The 17651-nt window shown below is 35.1% G+C and overlaps 2 protein-coding genes across 6 annotated transcripts; one reads left to right on the top strand and one right to left on the bottom strand.

Moving 5' to 3' along the window:
• The first annotated feature begins 412 nt into the window (after nt 1-412).
• On the top strand, nt 413-2677 carry LOC107796155 (sm-like protein LSM8). Its single transcript, XM_016618899.2, has 6 exons — nt 413-522; nt 954-1047; nt 1170-1210; nt 1292-1366; nt 2203-2255; nt 2374-2677. Exons 2-6 carry the CDS (start codon nt 1011-1013, stop codon nt 2462-2464), a joined length of 297 nt encoding a protein of 98 aa, XP_016474385.1. The 5' UTR covers nt 413-522; nt 954-1010; the 3' UTR covers nt 2465-2677.
• A 6342-nt stretch (nt 2678-9019) lies between these two features.
• On the bottom strand, nt 9020-13247 carry LOC107796154 (uncharacterized). 5 transcript variants are annotated; one of them, XR_012705050.1, is made up of 3 exons: nt 11271-13247; nt 10643-10989; nt 9020-9204 (listed from the first exon to the last, which is right to left on the bottom strand). XR_012705050.1 is itself a non-coding variant. In XM_016618897.2 (2 exons), the coding sequence occupies exons 1-2, from the start codon at nt 13154-13156 to the stop codon at nt 11414-11416; spliced, it is 1650 nt and encodes a 549-aa protein (XP_016474383.2). In that variant the 5' UTR covers nt 13157-13247; the 3' UTR covers nt 11155-11413. The 5 variants fall into 5 exon arrangements, 1 of the variants encoding a protein (XP_016474383.2); XR_012705053.1 differs by having other exon boundaries at nt 10643-10842; XR_012705052.1 differs by lacking the exon at nt 9020-9204 and adding an exon at nt 9338-9643 and having other exon boundaries at nt 10643-10960.
• Between the last annotated feature and the right edge of the window lie 4404 nt (nt 13248-17651).

The following is a 17651-nucleotide window of genomic DNA, read 5'->3' as shown; positions in this document are numbered from 1 at the left end:
TATATATGCCCTAAACACTAAACTTGTGCTCCTCTGTCGTCTTCTCTGCAGCGAACTTCTCGACGTTTTTCATGAATCGATTTGTATTTTTTTTTTCTTTTATATATATATATATATATATATATATATATATATATATATATATATATATATATATATATATATATATATATATAATTATACATTTTATATTATATCCACCGCACTTTCAGATCTTGTAATGACAGTTGAAATCACAAAAGAATAGTAGTTTGTAACATGCATTCTTGATTTGTATCTCAGCAGGGTTTAGATATGGCTTTTACAGAGTGCAGTTTAGCCTTCATCTTTCATTTTAAAGTGTTGGGTTATTGTCTAATTGAAGCTGGGGAAAAAACTATCTAAATTGAAATGATAATTAGCAAAAAGAGAAGCAAAGGAGATTGAGATATCTGATGATACAAAAGAGTTTGGGAACTTTTGTTTGTTTTTGGGTGCATTTTGTCATGAGAATGAAGGTTAATATTCTATGATACACAAAAAGTGAGCTTACATGCCTCTTTGATTGATTTGTTCAGTGAGTCATATCATGCCAGCCGACTGGCTAAGCTAGCGATTGGCCATAGATTCCCAAATTTGTTTCGAAAAATCTGATTTGGCTGAAGTTTGGTTTGAAGATGAAAATGTGTTTGGGCATGCGTTTTCAAAACATATTTTCCAAATTTATTCTGGAAAAAATGTATATTATTAGTGTGTGTAAATATTGGGATTTGGAATTTTGCCAAAATATAGGCAAAATTTATGGCCAAACATGTGTTTGCCAAATAAAATCCAAATTTATTTTGGCAAAATCTATGGCCAAACGAGTCCTAAATGCCTAGCCCCAAGTTTCTTAGACTGCTAATTATTTGGTACACAGCACTTCGATGGCCACCTTCTTATCATTAGCGTTTTTTGCTTTGTGACTTTTGTAGGTTTAAGCATCAGTCTACTGTAAGATCTGACAAGTAAATTGCTTCTGATTTGGCAACATGGCTAGTGGACCTGGGCTTGAGTCTCTTGTCGATCGTATGTATTCTCTTATTACTTCTATTTGTTTTCTTTACGAAATTAACACATATTTTTGTCCAGAAATTAGCCCGTATTTTAATAGAATAACACTCTTTGTTTTCTTTCTTTTGGTGTTCCAGAAACCATCTCAGTTATTACAAACGATGGGCGAAATATAGTGGTGAGTTGTATTCATTTCCCTGTTTTTGTAAATCTTAGAGAGAAGACTGTTATTTTGCTGACCAGTTGGTTCTTTGTCCAGGGAGTTTTGAGAGGATTTGACCAGGCTACAAATTTGATTCTCGATGAATCTCATGAGAGGGTGTATTCAACAAAGGTCTTTGTTAAACCCATTTAGATTTCAATAATCTCTAAACATCTCATGGCATAGTGATTCCTTATTAGAGCAACCATGAAAAGTGTTATCCAATATATATTTATTCTGCTAATTACTGCTTGCAGTTGGTGCACGGTGTCCACTAGAATTTGTTTAATTGTTATATGTCAATTCCAGCATTGCTGCTACAGGTGGTACCTTCAGCTGTGAATTATAAGCTAGAGTTCCTAGCACTATACTGTATCTAAGTTTGAATTTGTCTCATGGAATGTGCCTACAAAGTACAAACCGAACATGCTTTCTAGACATGACCGTTGGCAAAACAGAGGGGGCTAGACCATCTTGTAGTTTACAACAACAATAACATACCCAGTATATTTCCACAAGTGGGGCCTGGGTAGGGTAGTTTGTATGCAATCCATACCCCTACCTTGTGAAGGTAGAGATGCCTGTAGTTTACTGGAATGAATTTATCTGTTCACTGCTATTTTGAGTAAACTCCTTTATGGTTAGGAGACTAATGAATCTGCTATTTTGCTTAATTAGAAAATTGGGTTGGATATCATAATATGTTCCTCTGCCGAAATCGAATCAACCCCCCCCCCCCCCCCCACCACACACACACAATTTTTTTTATACGCAACTTGGATGTACCTGCTATCAGCCCCATAGAGGTGAAACATAGATGCTCAGATTGGAACAGTGTTTGTTGTTGGATATCCATATTTTTACTTTGATTCTGTTTTTTCTGAAGTATCCCTTTTGCCTTCTTTCTCGTTCATACAGTTGTTAATTCGTTAATCCTCGATATACTGAGTGCTACTTTTTATATGCAGGAAGGTGTACAGCAGCTCGTCTTAGGTCTTTATATCATAAGAGGGGACAACATGTACGTATTTTGTTTGCTTCCCCGTCATATACTAAAAAAATGGACATGTGTTGCTTATAGTGATTAGCAAACAATGAGAATGTATTCCTTATGAGGTTCTTTTCCTTCATTGTTGCAGAAGTGTTGTTGGGGAATTGGATGAAGAGTTAGACGCAAACTTGGATATGTCGAAACTTAGAGCACATCCATTAAAGCCAGTTGTTCATTGATTTTCATCTTGGCATGAGTTTGTAATGTTGGAATGGAATGGATCAAACGTCGGTTACCAAGGAACTTTTGGTACAGTTTGTAGAATTAAATTCGGATGTGTTATGTGCCTCTGAACAAATCCTTCTAGTCTGTGATTCGCCACTGTATGCCTTTGGTTATGCTCTAGTTTTGTGTAAGTTACATTTGGTACATAGTCTTCCAGTTATGCTCTACTTTTGTCCCAAAACTGAGTCTGGTGGCTAGATCAAATGTGATGGTTGATTCTCACAAGCCAAAACATGGGCTTTCATTGAAATATATATTCTTCCTAAGTGACAAGTCCAAGAAAAAGAAAAAAGTGTAACTCCCCACCTCCCTTCCTCCTCCAGTTAAAAGGTAATAGGGGTTGAGGAGGGATCAGAGTGGGGCTACACACAAAGGGAAACAGGCAAATAGGCTGATTTTGAGAGTCGTTATACAATATCATTTTCCCTTTCTTTTTGGTGTTTTTGGCCATACGTGCGTTAGATTGGCCAGAATTTGCTCCAGTTGAGCGACTTGGAAAGAGATTGGGGGAGGGAGGTAAATAGCGGTCTACAGAGGTACGGTGAGGTGAGTGCAACACTTACGTTTAACAGTTTGATGCGTTAAACTCCTGCTATGCATAAAGTTTAGAAGGAAAAAAAAAATTCAGTGCGTACATGTCTAGAAAGAACTACTTCCATAACTTTGACTGTTACCTCTTACTTGGCCATACAGCAACTTAACCGTTTCATCAAGAATTATTAACTTGGATGGATGAAGAACTTTTGGATGATAAGGCGCACACTTTAGTGCCTTGTCTATTTTGAGAGGCAACCTAAAATTGAACTTCTCCGAGCTTCAGGGCTTAAGGGCGTCTCAAATGAGAAACAATATTGGGAGGGGATCCTTCCTGTTATAAACAGTACATTTCTATCCTATTTTATGTTTTGTTATTTTTTTTCTTTTTTTAAATTCCTTCCCAAGTTAGGAGGATTTGTACTGTTTTCACACTTCCCTCCGGCGTGACTCGAATCCAAGACCTAACGGTTGTGGGTGGAGGTGCTTTACCAACTGAGCAACCAACCCTCACTTGTTTTTGTTATCTGCTTAAGACAGTTTACACCATATAGACACTACGAATCAAGATGACAAACAACTGAAGCCATTGCTTCTGGATAGTTTCATTCTAGCTAATCCAAAAGGGCACCAGGAGAAACAGAACACCACTAGAAAGTGTTCCAATTCTATGTTACCGGAAACTTGTGTTGTCGAAAGGTAGGAAGTACCTCACGAAATTAGTCGAGGCGCACACAAGCTGGCCCGAACACCATTATAAGAAAATGACTAACTTTTTGTGATCTACCAATATCAAGAATAGACTCTTTTACATCAATCCAACAATGTGATAGATCAAAGATGTCTTCATCAGAATACTAGCATTGCTAGCATTTGAGTAAGTGAAAACTGAGAGAAATTCAAAAATAGCCAGATTTACAAGTGGTATTTCAAAAATAGTCACAGTTTCAAAAGTAATCGAAATTTAGCCACTTTTCATGTAAAGATAAATCTGAATGAAAACACTGTTCAAAATTTGGAAATATACTCCAGTATAATATACTGCAATTCCAGTATAATATACTGAAACTCCAGTATCCAGTATAATATACAGGTCCAGCATAATATACTGGAGATTGGAGCACCGGTGCTCTAATCTCCGGTATATTATACCGGAACTTACAGCGTGTTGAAGTTCCAGCATAATATGCTGGAAGTTCATACACAGGTGCACCGATCTCCAGTATATTATGTTGGAACTTTCTGTGTTGCAGTAAAATAGTGGTTATTTTTCAATGACTTTGCAAATGCTGGCTTTTTTTTAATGATCAGTCCGAAAACTGGTTAGCCCGTGCTATTTTTACACGAAAACTTCAGCATTACTAGATCAAGACGTGTCTACAATAAAACCTTCTTTAAGAGCTCTCATCATGCTATTAGATGTTTTTTTAGTACTATGGGACAGCAAAACATCACAATCTACAGCGCACTTATTTATTTAGCACTTGACCACTGCGATCGATCCGATAAACCAAAGCATCCTGGCCATCTCGCTAAGAGGTGCTAGAGTTTGTCCCTATTTAAATGCTAGCATCAAGAACGAAGACATCTTTGATCTTGAACATATCACATCATATTGAAAAAGAATCAATACAGCAGGTTCGGCATCCACTACAAAAAGAGAATTCACTTCAAATAATCACATCTCTGCTAGACAGCATGTGGAATCCGCAACCCAGAATATGATTAATCCACTATGGCTACATGAGCTCCTAGTAGTTTACCGGATAAATTGAGTTGTCGGGCATTCCGGGCCCACCAAGCTAGTTGACATAGGCAAACACTATGGGGAATTCGTTAAAGAGCTAAAAGAGCAACTGCAAGAACCAAGAATAGACTCACAAAAATATCTTTTTAAATAGTTATTAACTATGCGAGACATGTTGGGAAAAATGATTTAGTCCCTCCATCTCAAATTATCTGTCGTGGTTTCTAAAAATAGTTGTCTTAAATTATTTGTTATTTTAGAAATTCAAGACAACATTATTGTTTATTTCTTATTTTACCCTTAGTAGTAATTGTTCTTGAAGTTGAAGATGACACATAACTAAAATAAATATTTAATGAAGATAGATTATATTTTGAAGCATAAATAAGGGTAAAATAGTCAAAAAAATCCTTATAATTAATGTTTTGTAAGGGCCGTGTAAAAGAGAAACATGACAGATAATTTGAGACGGATGGAATAATTCATTGTGGCAATGTTATTTAAGCATCAAATTCCTCAAATATTTCTAGCATGAGTTAGATTGAAGCCTTTATTTCTAATGTGCATGTTTACATAGGGTTTGATAAACAAATACAGTATGTGTTGGATATTGGGTCATGGATCGTCCATATGGATTGGCCCGACCTGTTAGAAAAGATAAGGCTAAAGGGAAGTTACTCAAAAATAAAACCACCACACAAGGTTAAATAGTGGTGGGGGTTGATTAGTTTTTCTTTGAGTAATCCTAACTTCTCTTTTACAATACCTAAGCACAAATTTTCTTTCTTCTCCGACCCACAAGAAGATTAAACACTACTCCCTTCTTCCTCTTTAATAACCACACAAGGATAAAAGATACTTAGTTCGTGAATTCTAACTTGATTTTCAAGAAATTTAAAATTCGACTTGGGGCAATTTTTATGGTGATGAATTCAGGCGATTCTTTCGTTGTGTAGAAAAAGTGTTAGTGAAAATACAATTATAGTTGAAAAATAAAATGGAGAAAATAAAATATTTTAAGGTGAGGTGCAGATATCTCGCTCTCTTTAAGGAGATTCAAGCCCACTGCAGCTAGAGCTGTCAAAACAGGCTAGCCCAGCCCAAGCCTCATGGGCTTTTAAATTTGGTGGGCTAGGGCGGCCCGACCCTCCATCTATATGGGCCTTAAAATGGCCAGCCCAACCCTAAGAGGGCTGCGGGCTAGGGCGGGCGGGCCCTTCAATTTATTTTAGGAAAAAATATTTCTTCAAATCTTTAAATATTTTTCATAACATAATCTCTTAATCATATGAATGACTTCTGTTTATTTAGAGTGTACAAGAATCTTAATATTTGACAAGGAATCTCGTAATTGAAATGCAAATTCTCTATATCTCTAGTTTTTTTTTTTTAACGTTACATGAATAATTTTTTAGTACTTTTCTTTCACTTTTCTTAGGTTCACGAATTGCTTCAATAAGTTTATATGTTAAGGTTTTATAATTTAGGTTTAACATTATTTGTTAATTTCATCATTATAGTCCATAAAATTTTTAAAATTTATGAAATTTGCTAGTGTTGTCAATTTTCTTTGGGTATTAAAACTTTACCTTTTACTATACTGAAGAGAAATTTAATAATTAATAATATATTAAAGTAACCAAACTGATCATTGGCCACTTAAAGTAATATTTTCTTTTGAAAAAAAATATTATTGGCCATTTAAAACTTTTCTAGTTCGTTGTTAATTAAGCAGAATAAAAACTAATCTTGTCATGTTACATGCATATCAAAAATATAAATTCTAGTTGATATGGAAGGATAAAATGAGTAATATAAGTTTGGAAAATTGGGATTATAGTTAATATTTTTTTTAGTTTTTAATTTTTTAAATATTTAAATTTGAATTTAATTAATTTTTGGCCCACGGGCCAGCTCAGGCCCAACCTCGGTCAAGCCTCAAGGGCCACCGGGCTGACTAGGGGTTGGGCTTATAAGCCTCACTTTTAAATGGGCTAAAAAATCCCAACCCAGCCCTACCCAAATAGCGGGCTAGGTTGGGCTGGCCTCACGGGCCAAGCCCATTTTGACGGCTCTAACTGCAGCAAAGTCTCTACTGGTCCAGCGGTAATCCTCTTGAATTGTCTCCCCAGGATACAATAGCCCGATCACGTCGTATGATTCGAACAAACTCTGGATAAGTTGTTGAGTCTAAAGCTCCATCAAGATAAAAACCTTCCTTCAACAAAAGTAAAAATCTATTCTTCTTCTTCTTTTTTCACAACTTTAACCTGGCTTTTTTTAGCACTATACAATTTTTTTCATAACACATTATGAAAGAAACACTCCTATTTATAGGTGTAGGAATTCTTTCTCGTATTAAATTGGAAGAAAATGGGGTAATAAATTATAAAATCATGAAGAATATGGAATAATGGATGAATTAATGTGTAATTAGTGGTAGAACATGTAGGGAAATGACACGGAAAAATAACAACAATACCGCAATAATAGTATTAGTGAGTAGAAATGCACGAATTGGCTTGAGTCGTGCTGGCCACTGTCCTAAGAAACTATTTCAACAATGTGAAATATTTCCCCATGACTAAACAAGTCTACCTCTATTTATTTAGAGGATACATGAATCAGTAAAATTAAATAATAAATATAACAGGTTTGAAAGATTGGAGAGAAGAATTAATAATAATAATAATAATAATAATAATAATAAGTAATGATCGTAGGAAAAAAGTAATGATTAGCTAACTATAAATAAGGAAGAAGCAAGATAAATTCTCGATTGAGAATTGAGTGAGTATGATGGATAATTCACAACCTATTTTACTCGCCCTTAACTTTAAATAATTATCATTCTCCCCCTTTATATTGTATAATATTTTACCCTAGTTATTTTGAATTTCCTCCTTTATGTAATACTCTTTTTATTATTTTACTAGTTTCTACATACGTATTTCATACCTAAAGCCCCAGCTAAAAAAAGAGATAAAAAACAAAAAACTGAAAAATTAAAGTACGAGATAGATTTATAAATATATAATACGAGTAATAGCGAACAATATTAATTTCACGTTACTTATGTCTTATGAAGATATTAAAGACATCACGTTTTTTTAGCTAATTTATACTATGTATGTTTGATAATCATTATAACATTTTAAATTATTTATATGAACAAAGCGGGCAAGAAAGATTTTTGTGGATATATGAGAATACTTTACAAATTGAACTACAAGAACTTATTTCTTGTTGTGGCTTTTTACTATAAGAATGAGAAGAAACTTTTGGTATTTGAACATGTCGACAATGTATGTTAGCCTTGCAGTCTATCTACACGCGCTACCATTTGTACTCTTACAATTAATCGACTATAACTCTTTTTTCTCCTATTCATCCTCATTCTTCTTTTGTATTTTTTCCTTTCACTCTCACCCATGATATTAAGATTTAATTAATCTCAATTAATATACTATTTTTTGCTAAAATTAAATGTTATTCCATTATTTAAGAAAAGATAAATCAAATCGATATAAGTAAATTTATCTAGTGTTTATTTCATTATGGTAATTAGTGCATGCCTTGTTTAAACTGGTTCTTTTCATATATTTGTTCTTCATTGAAAATTAAACTTTAATTACTCTTAGACAAACATTTAAGTAAGATATCGATTTTTTCAATTCAATTGAAGCAGCATTGTAATTACATGAAAGCCCCAAGCCAAGCCCCAATTCTACCCTATGCTTTGCACTCTTTTTATTACAAGTCAATTTTATTTCTTGAAAGTTTGTGTCACAAACTTAGCTACTCATTTGATATGTTGGACCTTCTATCAAGTTAATTTATTCATCATACTAAGGCTTGATATTCCTATAAACTCTTTTAAATGTGTGTAAGAATAAATATTTTACAATCCGAGTACTCAAAAACTTCAATTTTAATGGACTCCTCGACTCTACTCAAAATTTTTATTATACTTCATATGTTAATTGGTTCGGTGACGCTCCCTAACTCTTTCATTATTTTCTTCTCCCTTAGTTAAATTAATACTCCTTGTATATTGTAAATAGTTAATGATCATCTCAACTAAAATTTCTAAAACTTTAAAAAAAAATTATATGACTTTTTATGAACCTATAATTAAATTATTATATACCTTATTATAAATTACAACTTAAATTTTAAAATTATAAATAGAATGGTCCTTTTTATAAATTTATCAAAAAATTTAAGATTTTTGTAATAATATAATGCATATTAAGTATATATTTAAGTTACATTTTATAACAACAACAACAACCCAGTAAAATCCCACAAGTGGGGTCTGGGAGGGTAGTATGTAGCAGACCTTACCCGCCCGGGAAAAGTGTACAAGTGGCACTTCATCAGAAGGAGAGAGAGCAAGTTCTTACAGTGAATCTGAAAATGAATAGAGGAATGCTAGTGAGTAGGCTGCAACGCGAGATGCTAAAGGAAAGCGACAAAATGACTCCTGCTGCTGCTGTTTTAGTTCTTGGTATTGTGACTCTATGTCACCACTATCTAATCATTTGAAATAAAACATATATTCTAATAAGGTGAAATGATCTGCATCTCATGTATGCTCAGTTAACACGACAGATAAAGCATAACAAGTTACGATAGAAGGGAAAATTGGACCAAGAAGCAGAATATCTCTGCACTTCAGGCCTGTAACCCTCAATGCAGCAGTTAAGGAAGAAGAAGAATACTCGGGCATGTCATTTAGTCAACTAAAATATGACAAGATTTTGTCAAATCCAAAGACATCAGCGACATGTCCTGTAATTAAGTAGTGCTAGAGCTCTTCGCCAAATGCCATAACAGCATCCTTCATTTGCTAAAAACAAAAGGAAATAAAAGAGGGAGAGAGATAAATTAATAAGAGATAAACTACATGGTTGAGCAGCTATTTAGTAGAGTATGTACTCTGATGATCATTGTTTATTGGATTTCTAATCCAAAACTATAGGAAAGTACATTATGAAATTACTTGTCACCAGTACAAGTGTAGAAAGATTATCTGACTTGGCAATGTTAGTAAAATAAGCTCAATCTTAGCAGGTAAAGTTTGTATTGTATGGAGCAGCTAATTAGATTTTCCACATGATAAGAGGGAGAGAGAGAGATGTGATGGTGTCGTTGCAGCAAAGGATTTAGTTCCTCTAGGCAGATTGCACAATGATTCCACTGAAGAAGGTGACTTCTCAAAAGATGCAGTAACCATTTCTGCACCTGTGGACTGTTTTGGAGATTTAGCTTCCATAGTTTCCATGAAAGGTTTGGTTTTGGAGATTTCATCTTCCAAGTCCAAGGGAAACAGTTGCCAGAAATGGGAAAAGATGTCAAAAGAATGTCGAAAGTAAAGAACAGTATTAGCTATTAGCTTAAATTTTTGTTAAAGTTATATAAGCAACGTTGGCAGCATTTTCTTTTGCCCGTTTCTAAAAGAAGACGATTTACCTCTTCATCACTCAATTACACAATACTTAACCCAGGAATCTAACAAGTTTTCCGTGTCAATTTCCGAAATAGAAAAAGAAAAAACTAGTACCTAGGGTCCGAATTAGCTGTTTCCAAGGTTTTTGCATACCCTTCAAGAAAGACATTTATTTGTTTGAACTATCCTTTATCTCTCTTAAACGTCTCGCTTAATTAACAATCCACAACCTGAGTAGAAAGGATGAATGTGGAGAAACAGTGATAAAATGCTTCTCGATTTTCTAAAACGTCAAATATTATAGAAAAGATTTCTATTTGTCAAAACAACAAGTAATATAAATCAGATACAGTAGAGATAAACAAGACAGGTTGACTATTAGATGATGAAGTGTTTTACCTTTTGCAAGGAAACTGTTGCCACTGTCATTAATGCAAGATGTGCAACAGAATCTTCTGCTTCTGCTTCCTCTGCAGTCCAGTATGCTCCAGGAGGACCATTGAACAATTCACCAGCCGCTGCTGAGAGCACGACTTAACTTCAGTATACTTGCGAGTCGTGAGGCCACAATCATGGTTTAACCAAAGTATATCGGTATCCTGCAAGCATCTTCTTGATTCTGTCAGAAATTTCATCGATGGATGGAATCCCGGATGTCGTAAATCCAGGAAGAATTTCAAGAAAAGATTTAGTCACTCTCTTAGCTTCTCAGCTGAGCTGGAGTTCTCAATGGTGTTACATCAGCTCTATTGTCACAATTATGATTGATGTAATCAAGACCTTAGAAACTATCAAGAATAATGTTTCTACAGCAAATTCTAAGTTACAGGAAATTGTTATTGATATTCAAAAAGTCAGAAAATGATAATACTTGAAGATAACTAATACCACTGAAAATGCTAATCCTAGACTTATAATGTGCACACATAAGAAAACTCATGTTACTTCTCATATTAAGATTACAGTAAAATATGATCCAGAACAAAAAGCAGAGCAGCAAAAGAATTAAAAATCAGAACAGGTGTACCTCTTAAACAAGCTAGCTTGGAAAGCTTAAGCATGTTTAATTGCCATGCTTTCACCTTTTGACATTCCATTGGATGCGATTTCTTTGGCCAAGGTAAAAGGAAATTACATCATATTGATAACAAGTGAAATAAATATTTACTTCTAACTTCCCGTGTGAAACTGTGGTATCATGTTAAGCAAAGAAGGATCCTTTGCTGAAACGTCTATTAGTAACTCTACAGAACTTGCATCAAACGAGAAGTCCCTTCCACTCATTTCCTTTAAAAAAGTGTTCATTTCACTAATTTTGCCACACTTGAGAAATCCTTGCACAATAACATTGTAAGTGCAGTTGTTTGGCGAACAACCATTGTGCTCCATTTTTCTTAGCATATCTTTAGCTTCATCCAACAACCCTTCTAGACATAGTCCATTTATTATTGTAGTGTATGTGATCACATTAGGAAACAATCCAATCAAAGAAAGCTTCTCAAAAATAGCATGAGCTTTGTCGAGCTGACCATTTTTGCACAATCCGTCAATAATAACAGTGTAAAGTTCAATATCAATATCTTCTCTCTTTTTTTCCAACTCATGAAATAGAGACATAGCTTTTTCAACAAGTCCATTCTGAAAATAACCACGGAGCAAAATGCGATTAGTGCATAAATCGGGTATGAGCCCCATAGAAAGCATATCAGCAAAGAATTTTTGCACAATGCCGGTTCTTCCAACTTCAAATAGACCTCGAAAGATAGTATTGTAGGTAACAATGCTAGGTTTCAATCCATTTCGAGAAATTTCATGAAACAAATGCATGGCCTCATCCAATTTCTTTTTCTTACAATATCCATTTATTAATATGTTATAGCTAATAATGGTGGGCTTAATGCTCTTATCAATCATGGAATCGAAAAGTCTCCTTGCTTTATCCATTTGACCGCGCAAGCAATATCCATCAATTATCACAGTGTAAGTGACCACATCTGGCTCCACACCTTTTCCATTCATGTGTCTCATTACCTCCTCAGCATCTTCAACTTTCCCTTCTTTGCAAAGTCCATCTATCACTATAGTCAAGGTGTGCACATTTGGATAAATAGTAAGATTTACCATTTCAGAGAACAAAGTCCTAACCTTTTCCCACTGACCAAGCTTACAACAACCATCAATCAATGAATTATATGCGATAACATCCAGAGGAATGCCTTTTTGTTTCATCTCTTCGAAAAGGCTAATTGCAGCATCCAACATTCTATCCTTGCAAAGAGCATCTATAACAACGCTATAGATTCTTGTGTCTGGCTTGATGCTTCCTTGTTCCATTACTCTTAGCAAATTGAAAGTTTTTTTGGTATGGCCCCTTTTGCTAAGCCCATTCATGACTGTCAAATAAATGACTTCATCATGCTCACAGATATTCTCTCTCACCAACTTTTTGAACAAGTTAACAGCATCTTTGATTTTATTTTCAGCAAAGAGTCCCCTTAGTAAGGTGTTGAATGTGATAACATCAAATGGAATGCCATTCTTCAAGTAAATGGCTAATACTGAAAATCCGCAGTCAGAACAATGCATTAGGCAATAATTGTTAATCGCTATATTCAAGATGGAATCACTAATTGGGATATTAGATTTCAGCATTTGTCGAAAAAGGGAAAGAACAGAAGAGTAATGCTTCATATTTACCATAGTCTTTAGTAATTTGGAGAAGCTAAAAACAGAAGGAAGAGGCTGAGTTCTGACCATTCGACGGAAGAGACTCAAAGCATCATCTAAACAATTGACATTCTCAATATTGGTATGAGAAGAAGAATAATCTCTGATGGTAAATGCCGAACCAGAACGGGAAATAGCAAAGAAAATACCATTGGAAGAGTAACGCAGCAGAGGAATTCTCGTCATCTTCAATTTGGTGCTCTGCTCTATCTCGGTGCGCCCTAATTTTGGGTAACAACTATGTACAATTTATGAGTAGAGAGAGTCTGAAGTACAAAACGCTTTTTCGCTTCAAAATTGCGTTAAAAATCAAACTCGCCCTTAACTTTAAATAATTATCATTCTCCCCCTTTATATTGTATAATATTTTACCCTTGTTATTTTGAATTTCCTCCTTTACGTAATACTCTTTTTATTATTTTACTAGTTTTTACATACACATTTCACATCTAAAGCCCCAACTAAAAAAAAAAGTGAAAAAAATAGAAAACAAAAAAAGTAAAGTACGAGATAAATTTATAAATATACAATACGACTAATAGCGAATAATATTAATTTCATGCTACTTATGTCTTATGAAGATCTTAAAGACATCATATTTTTTAGCTAATTTATACTATGTATGTTTGATTATCATTATAATATTTTAAATTATTTATATGAACAAAGCGGGCAAGAAATAATTTTGTGGATATATGAGAATAATTTACAAATTGAACTATAAGAACTTATTTCTTGTTGTGGCTTTTTACTATAAGAATGAGAAGAAGCTTTTGGTATTTGAATATGTCGACAATATATGTTAGCCTTGCAATCTATCTACAGCGCTACCATTCGTACTCCTAAGCGCTCATTAAACTCGAAAAACAAAGGGAAAAAAAGGTAGTACATTATAAAAGGGAAATCCATCAGCAAGAAGAAGAATACCCTGGCATGCCATTAGCCAACTAAACATGACAAGACATTTACAACAACTAGAGCTGCATAATGCATTCGCCAAAAGCGAAAGGAAACAAAGGAGGGAGACACAACACATAGATTAATAAGATCATAACAATAATCCCACAGTTGAACAGCTATTTTGTTGGATTTCTAATCCAAAATTATATGCAAGCACATTATGCAGTACAACTGTCGTGCCCATTTTTTCTCGCGGAGTCCGGGTTTGACATTCATTGGGAACAACTCGTTCCCTTTTGGAAATTGGGTAGTTGAAGAGTCGTCACGTAACGGGTTACGGTGCGCTAGAGCACCTAAAGCGATTAACTCATGAACTAGTTTGTATTACCAGAGATTAGGGTAAGGGCTCGAAGTAACCTTGAGGGGAAGGTGTTAGACACCCCTCGCGGTCCACAACGGTGGGTCCCACTGAACTTAAACTATGTGAATTAATCATTTTAATAAATAAACAGTTTCAACACATATTTGCAAGTAAATGTATGTTTTCACATTCTAAGTACATATATGATTCAGATAATGAGAGCAAGGGAGATGTTTGAATAACTTGCACATGCATATGTAAAGGAAAGAAAGTTCATAAAATTTAAAACATATATGGAATTGGGGAAGGGGAGTCCTAGGTTGATTAGCCTACAGGATCATACCCATGCAATGCCTGGTAATCACTCCTCAATGAGGGGCTACACGTGACATTAGTGCGCAGTTATCATATCTTTTTACTACCCATTGCCCACCCCTTAGTGGTCATATAAGCGAGTCTAATTTAGCGACCTCTAAGCGTGTTGCTACCCGTCCCTTTCTTATGATCCTAGAGGAATTTGGGACCCCTAAATCTGGACAGTTCTAGACCGATTAAAGTTTGTAAAAAGGTAAAAATCTAGGCGACATGCAAATAACATATAGGACAAACAAATAAGGATTGACAATTAGAAGGTTCACATTTTTACCTCCACATGTATATAGGCAAACAAACAGCACGTCTAAAACATAGTTTTTTGAAGAAAATTCAGAAATCCTAAGAACAAGATATCTAGATGAGCATCACAAAACAGAACATGCAGCGTTTTATTTTTAAGGGGAGTGACAGGACCCTAACCGGTTTGCCTACTGGTTTTACAGCTTGTTAAACCTGGATAATCTCACACATAAATAGAGTTGGTTTCACGGTTATTTAACACCCTAAGGCTTGCCTACATGCGTATGTAGTCACACTTCCGAAGGGACATTCTAAAATCATTTATCCTATAGACATGCTTTCTATTGATATTAATTTGAAGACCATTAAAGAAACAAGTAGGATAACTTAATAAGACTGATTCAGGACTTACAGGCGTGAGTTAAAATTAAACTGATTTTAGATCCTATTGGCATGATTTCTATGATTAAAGCTGATTTAGATCCTATAGGCATGATCTCTAATTATTAAAGGTAGTTTAGATCCTATAGGCATGATCTCTAATTATTAAAGCTAATTTTGATCCTATAGGCATAATTTCTAAGGAGATAAATTTGAATACATGTTGTAATGGGAACTGAACCTCAGTTACTGTACTCCCTATAGATATGGTGTCTAATTATATGAAGTGGAGCAGGTAGAATTTATTTCAACGAAGAAATCCTATAGGCAGGTTGTCTAACACACCACATGTAAATCACAATAAACCCTATAGGCATGTTATCCACCCAACTTTACCCACAATTTACAATTACCCTCCTTTTTTACGAATCACCCCAATATTCATTTATAATTAATTATTACAAACCAAGCATTGAATAAAAAAAATTACATAAATAGAATAGAAATTAAGCTATAGGGATCCTGAAGTAGGCCCAAAGCAGATCCTGATATACCAGACCTTTAGTAGCCTCGAATGCCAAAGTTTCAATAGCCAATTTCATGTCTAGGTGTGTCAGAGTTCCCTAAGGACCTCAAGGATCTCAGGCAGTGCTCACACCCAAACTTTCCTCAAATAAAGACTGATTATGTGCAGTGTGGAAATGCCAGCCCTGATAGGCCAGAGTTCAGAGAGATCTCATGGATCCCTAAGCCGTACACATACCAGAGGGGCAGAACTTAATAACCTAAGAATAAGTGAGAGTGCTCGGTATGATTTGAAACAATATAAAGAAGAGCCTTAGGAATGAAGAGTTTCCGAAATTAGTACTAGTTCAAGGGGGTAAAACAGTTTGAGAAAATCATGAAGAACATTTTTTGAAATCAGAATTCAAGTCACAAACAAACAAATTTTGGGGCAAACAGGTTCCACACATGGAGAGAGGGGTTGGGGACACATAGAACACACCTTAGTGTATAAGCAAACAGATGTACAAGCTTCTCAAGAGATTGGAGAGTTGACAAGTTAGTTACAAAGATCACAACAAAGACATGTTGAGAACACATAGGTCTTGGATATGATCAATACGAACAATTAGAGTACTTTGAAGGGCTAGATGACCTAGCAGGATCTCACTAGTAAAGTAAAGCAAGCAAGACTTAGATGAACAAGCTAGACAAGCACGCCATGAAACATTCATAGTTTAGAAATACTAAGCCTAGATAGAACAAGAAGGATTTAGACATGCTGTGTGAGACAGTAAATAATATAGCTTGGACATGTTAATGAGCAAAACAGGATGCATGCAATTGTCACAAAACAGGATCAAGCATGCTAAACAGTAAACAAATCCTTGTGGGTAAATAAACTAGTCATAGCTTCTAACAGAGCAAACTCCAACATGCTAAGTGAGACAGTAGTTAGGCAGTATGGTCTAGGCATGCGAGCAACATGATAGTAAAATAACAAGCAGGGTTGGAAGTTACAGCTAATGATTGAAACAACAAAGAAACACATAGTTTTGGAATTTGAATTGAATCAGGACATACCAGTTAAGAAGAGAACACAAAGTATAAAGTAGAGATAGTGCAAATAGCCAGCCTTAGCTTACAGCCGGCTGGGTTAATGAGAATTGCAAGTAACAGAATAGAATAAAGAGCTTTTGAGAGTATTAGAATGTTGATAAACTAAAATGTTTGTGTTCAGAAATGAGAATAGGTAAGGGCATATATAATAATCAAGAGTTAAAAAAAATAAGGTAAAGAATCAATTATGTAGCAATTAGGAAAATTTACAGAATCAATCACACACGTGAAATCAGTAAAGTCTTCCCCTTAATCAAGGGATAATCAATCAAAGGTAAAGAGCAGGACATATATTTAAGGAAAGAAATCAAGTAAGAATTAGGTGCAGAGTAGGTAATTAGGGGTGAATGAATGATAACTAGGGATTTGAGCGCATTTTATACTCCTTCTTGCTTATGTTTTGATTAGAATTCATACAAAATAGTCCCAAAAGGCTCACAAGTTGTGCTTGATTGCAGGTTTGATCAACAAAGTGACTATATGTCAAATATCGGCTCAAAAGGAGTGAAACCTGCACAAGTGTCAAAGACAAGACAAGCTAAGGCAGAACAGGCCCAGTGCGGCCGCACACCACTTTGTGCGGTCCGTACTAGGAGATTCAGAGAGGTCGATTTCAAGGCAAAAAGGCAATGCGGTCGTACTAGGATTTGCGTGGTCTGCACTGAGACCAATGTGGCCGCACTCGATTATGTGTCCTCCGCATAGCCAAGATTCAGAGAATGCCAGTTTTGAGTTTTCAAGCCAATGCAGTCCGCAGTCCATTCTGTGCGGACCACATTAGAATCCTCCATGACCGTAATC

The sequence above is a fragment of the Nicotiana tabacum genome, chromosome 22, assembly GCF_000715075.1.
Source record: "Nicotiana tabacum cultivar K326 chromosome 22, ASM71507v2, whole genome shotgun sequence".
NCBI lineage: Eukaryota > Viridiplantae > Streptophyta > Magnoliopsida > Solanales > Solanaceae > Nicotiana > Nicotiana tabacum.
Note: the sequence above shows the minus strand (reverse complement) of the source record. Positions and strands in the feature narration are given on the sequence as shown.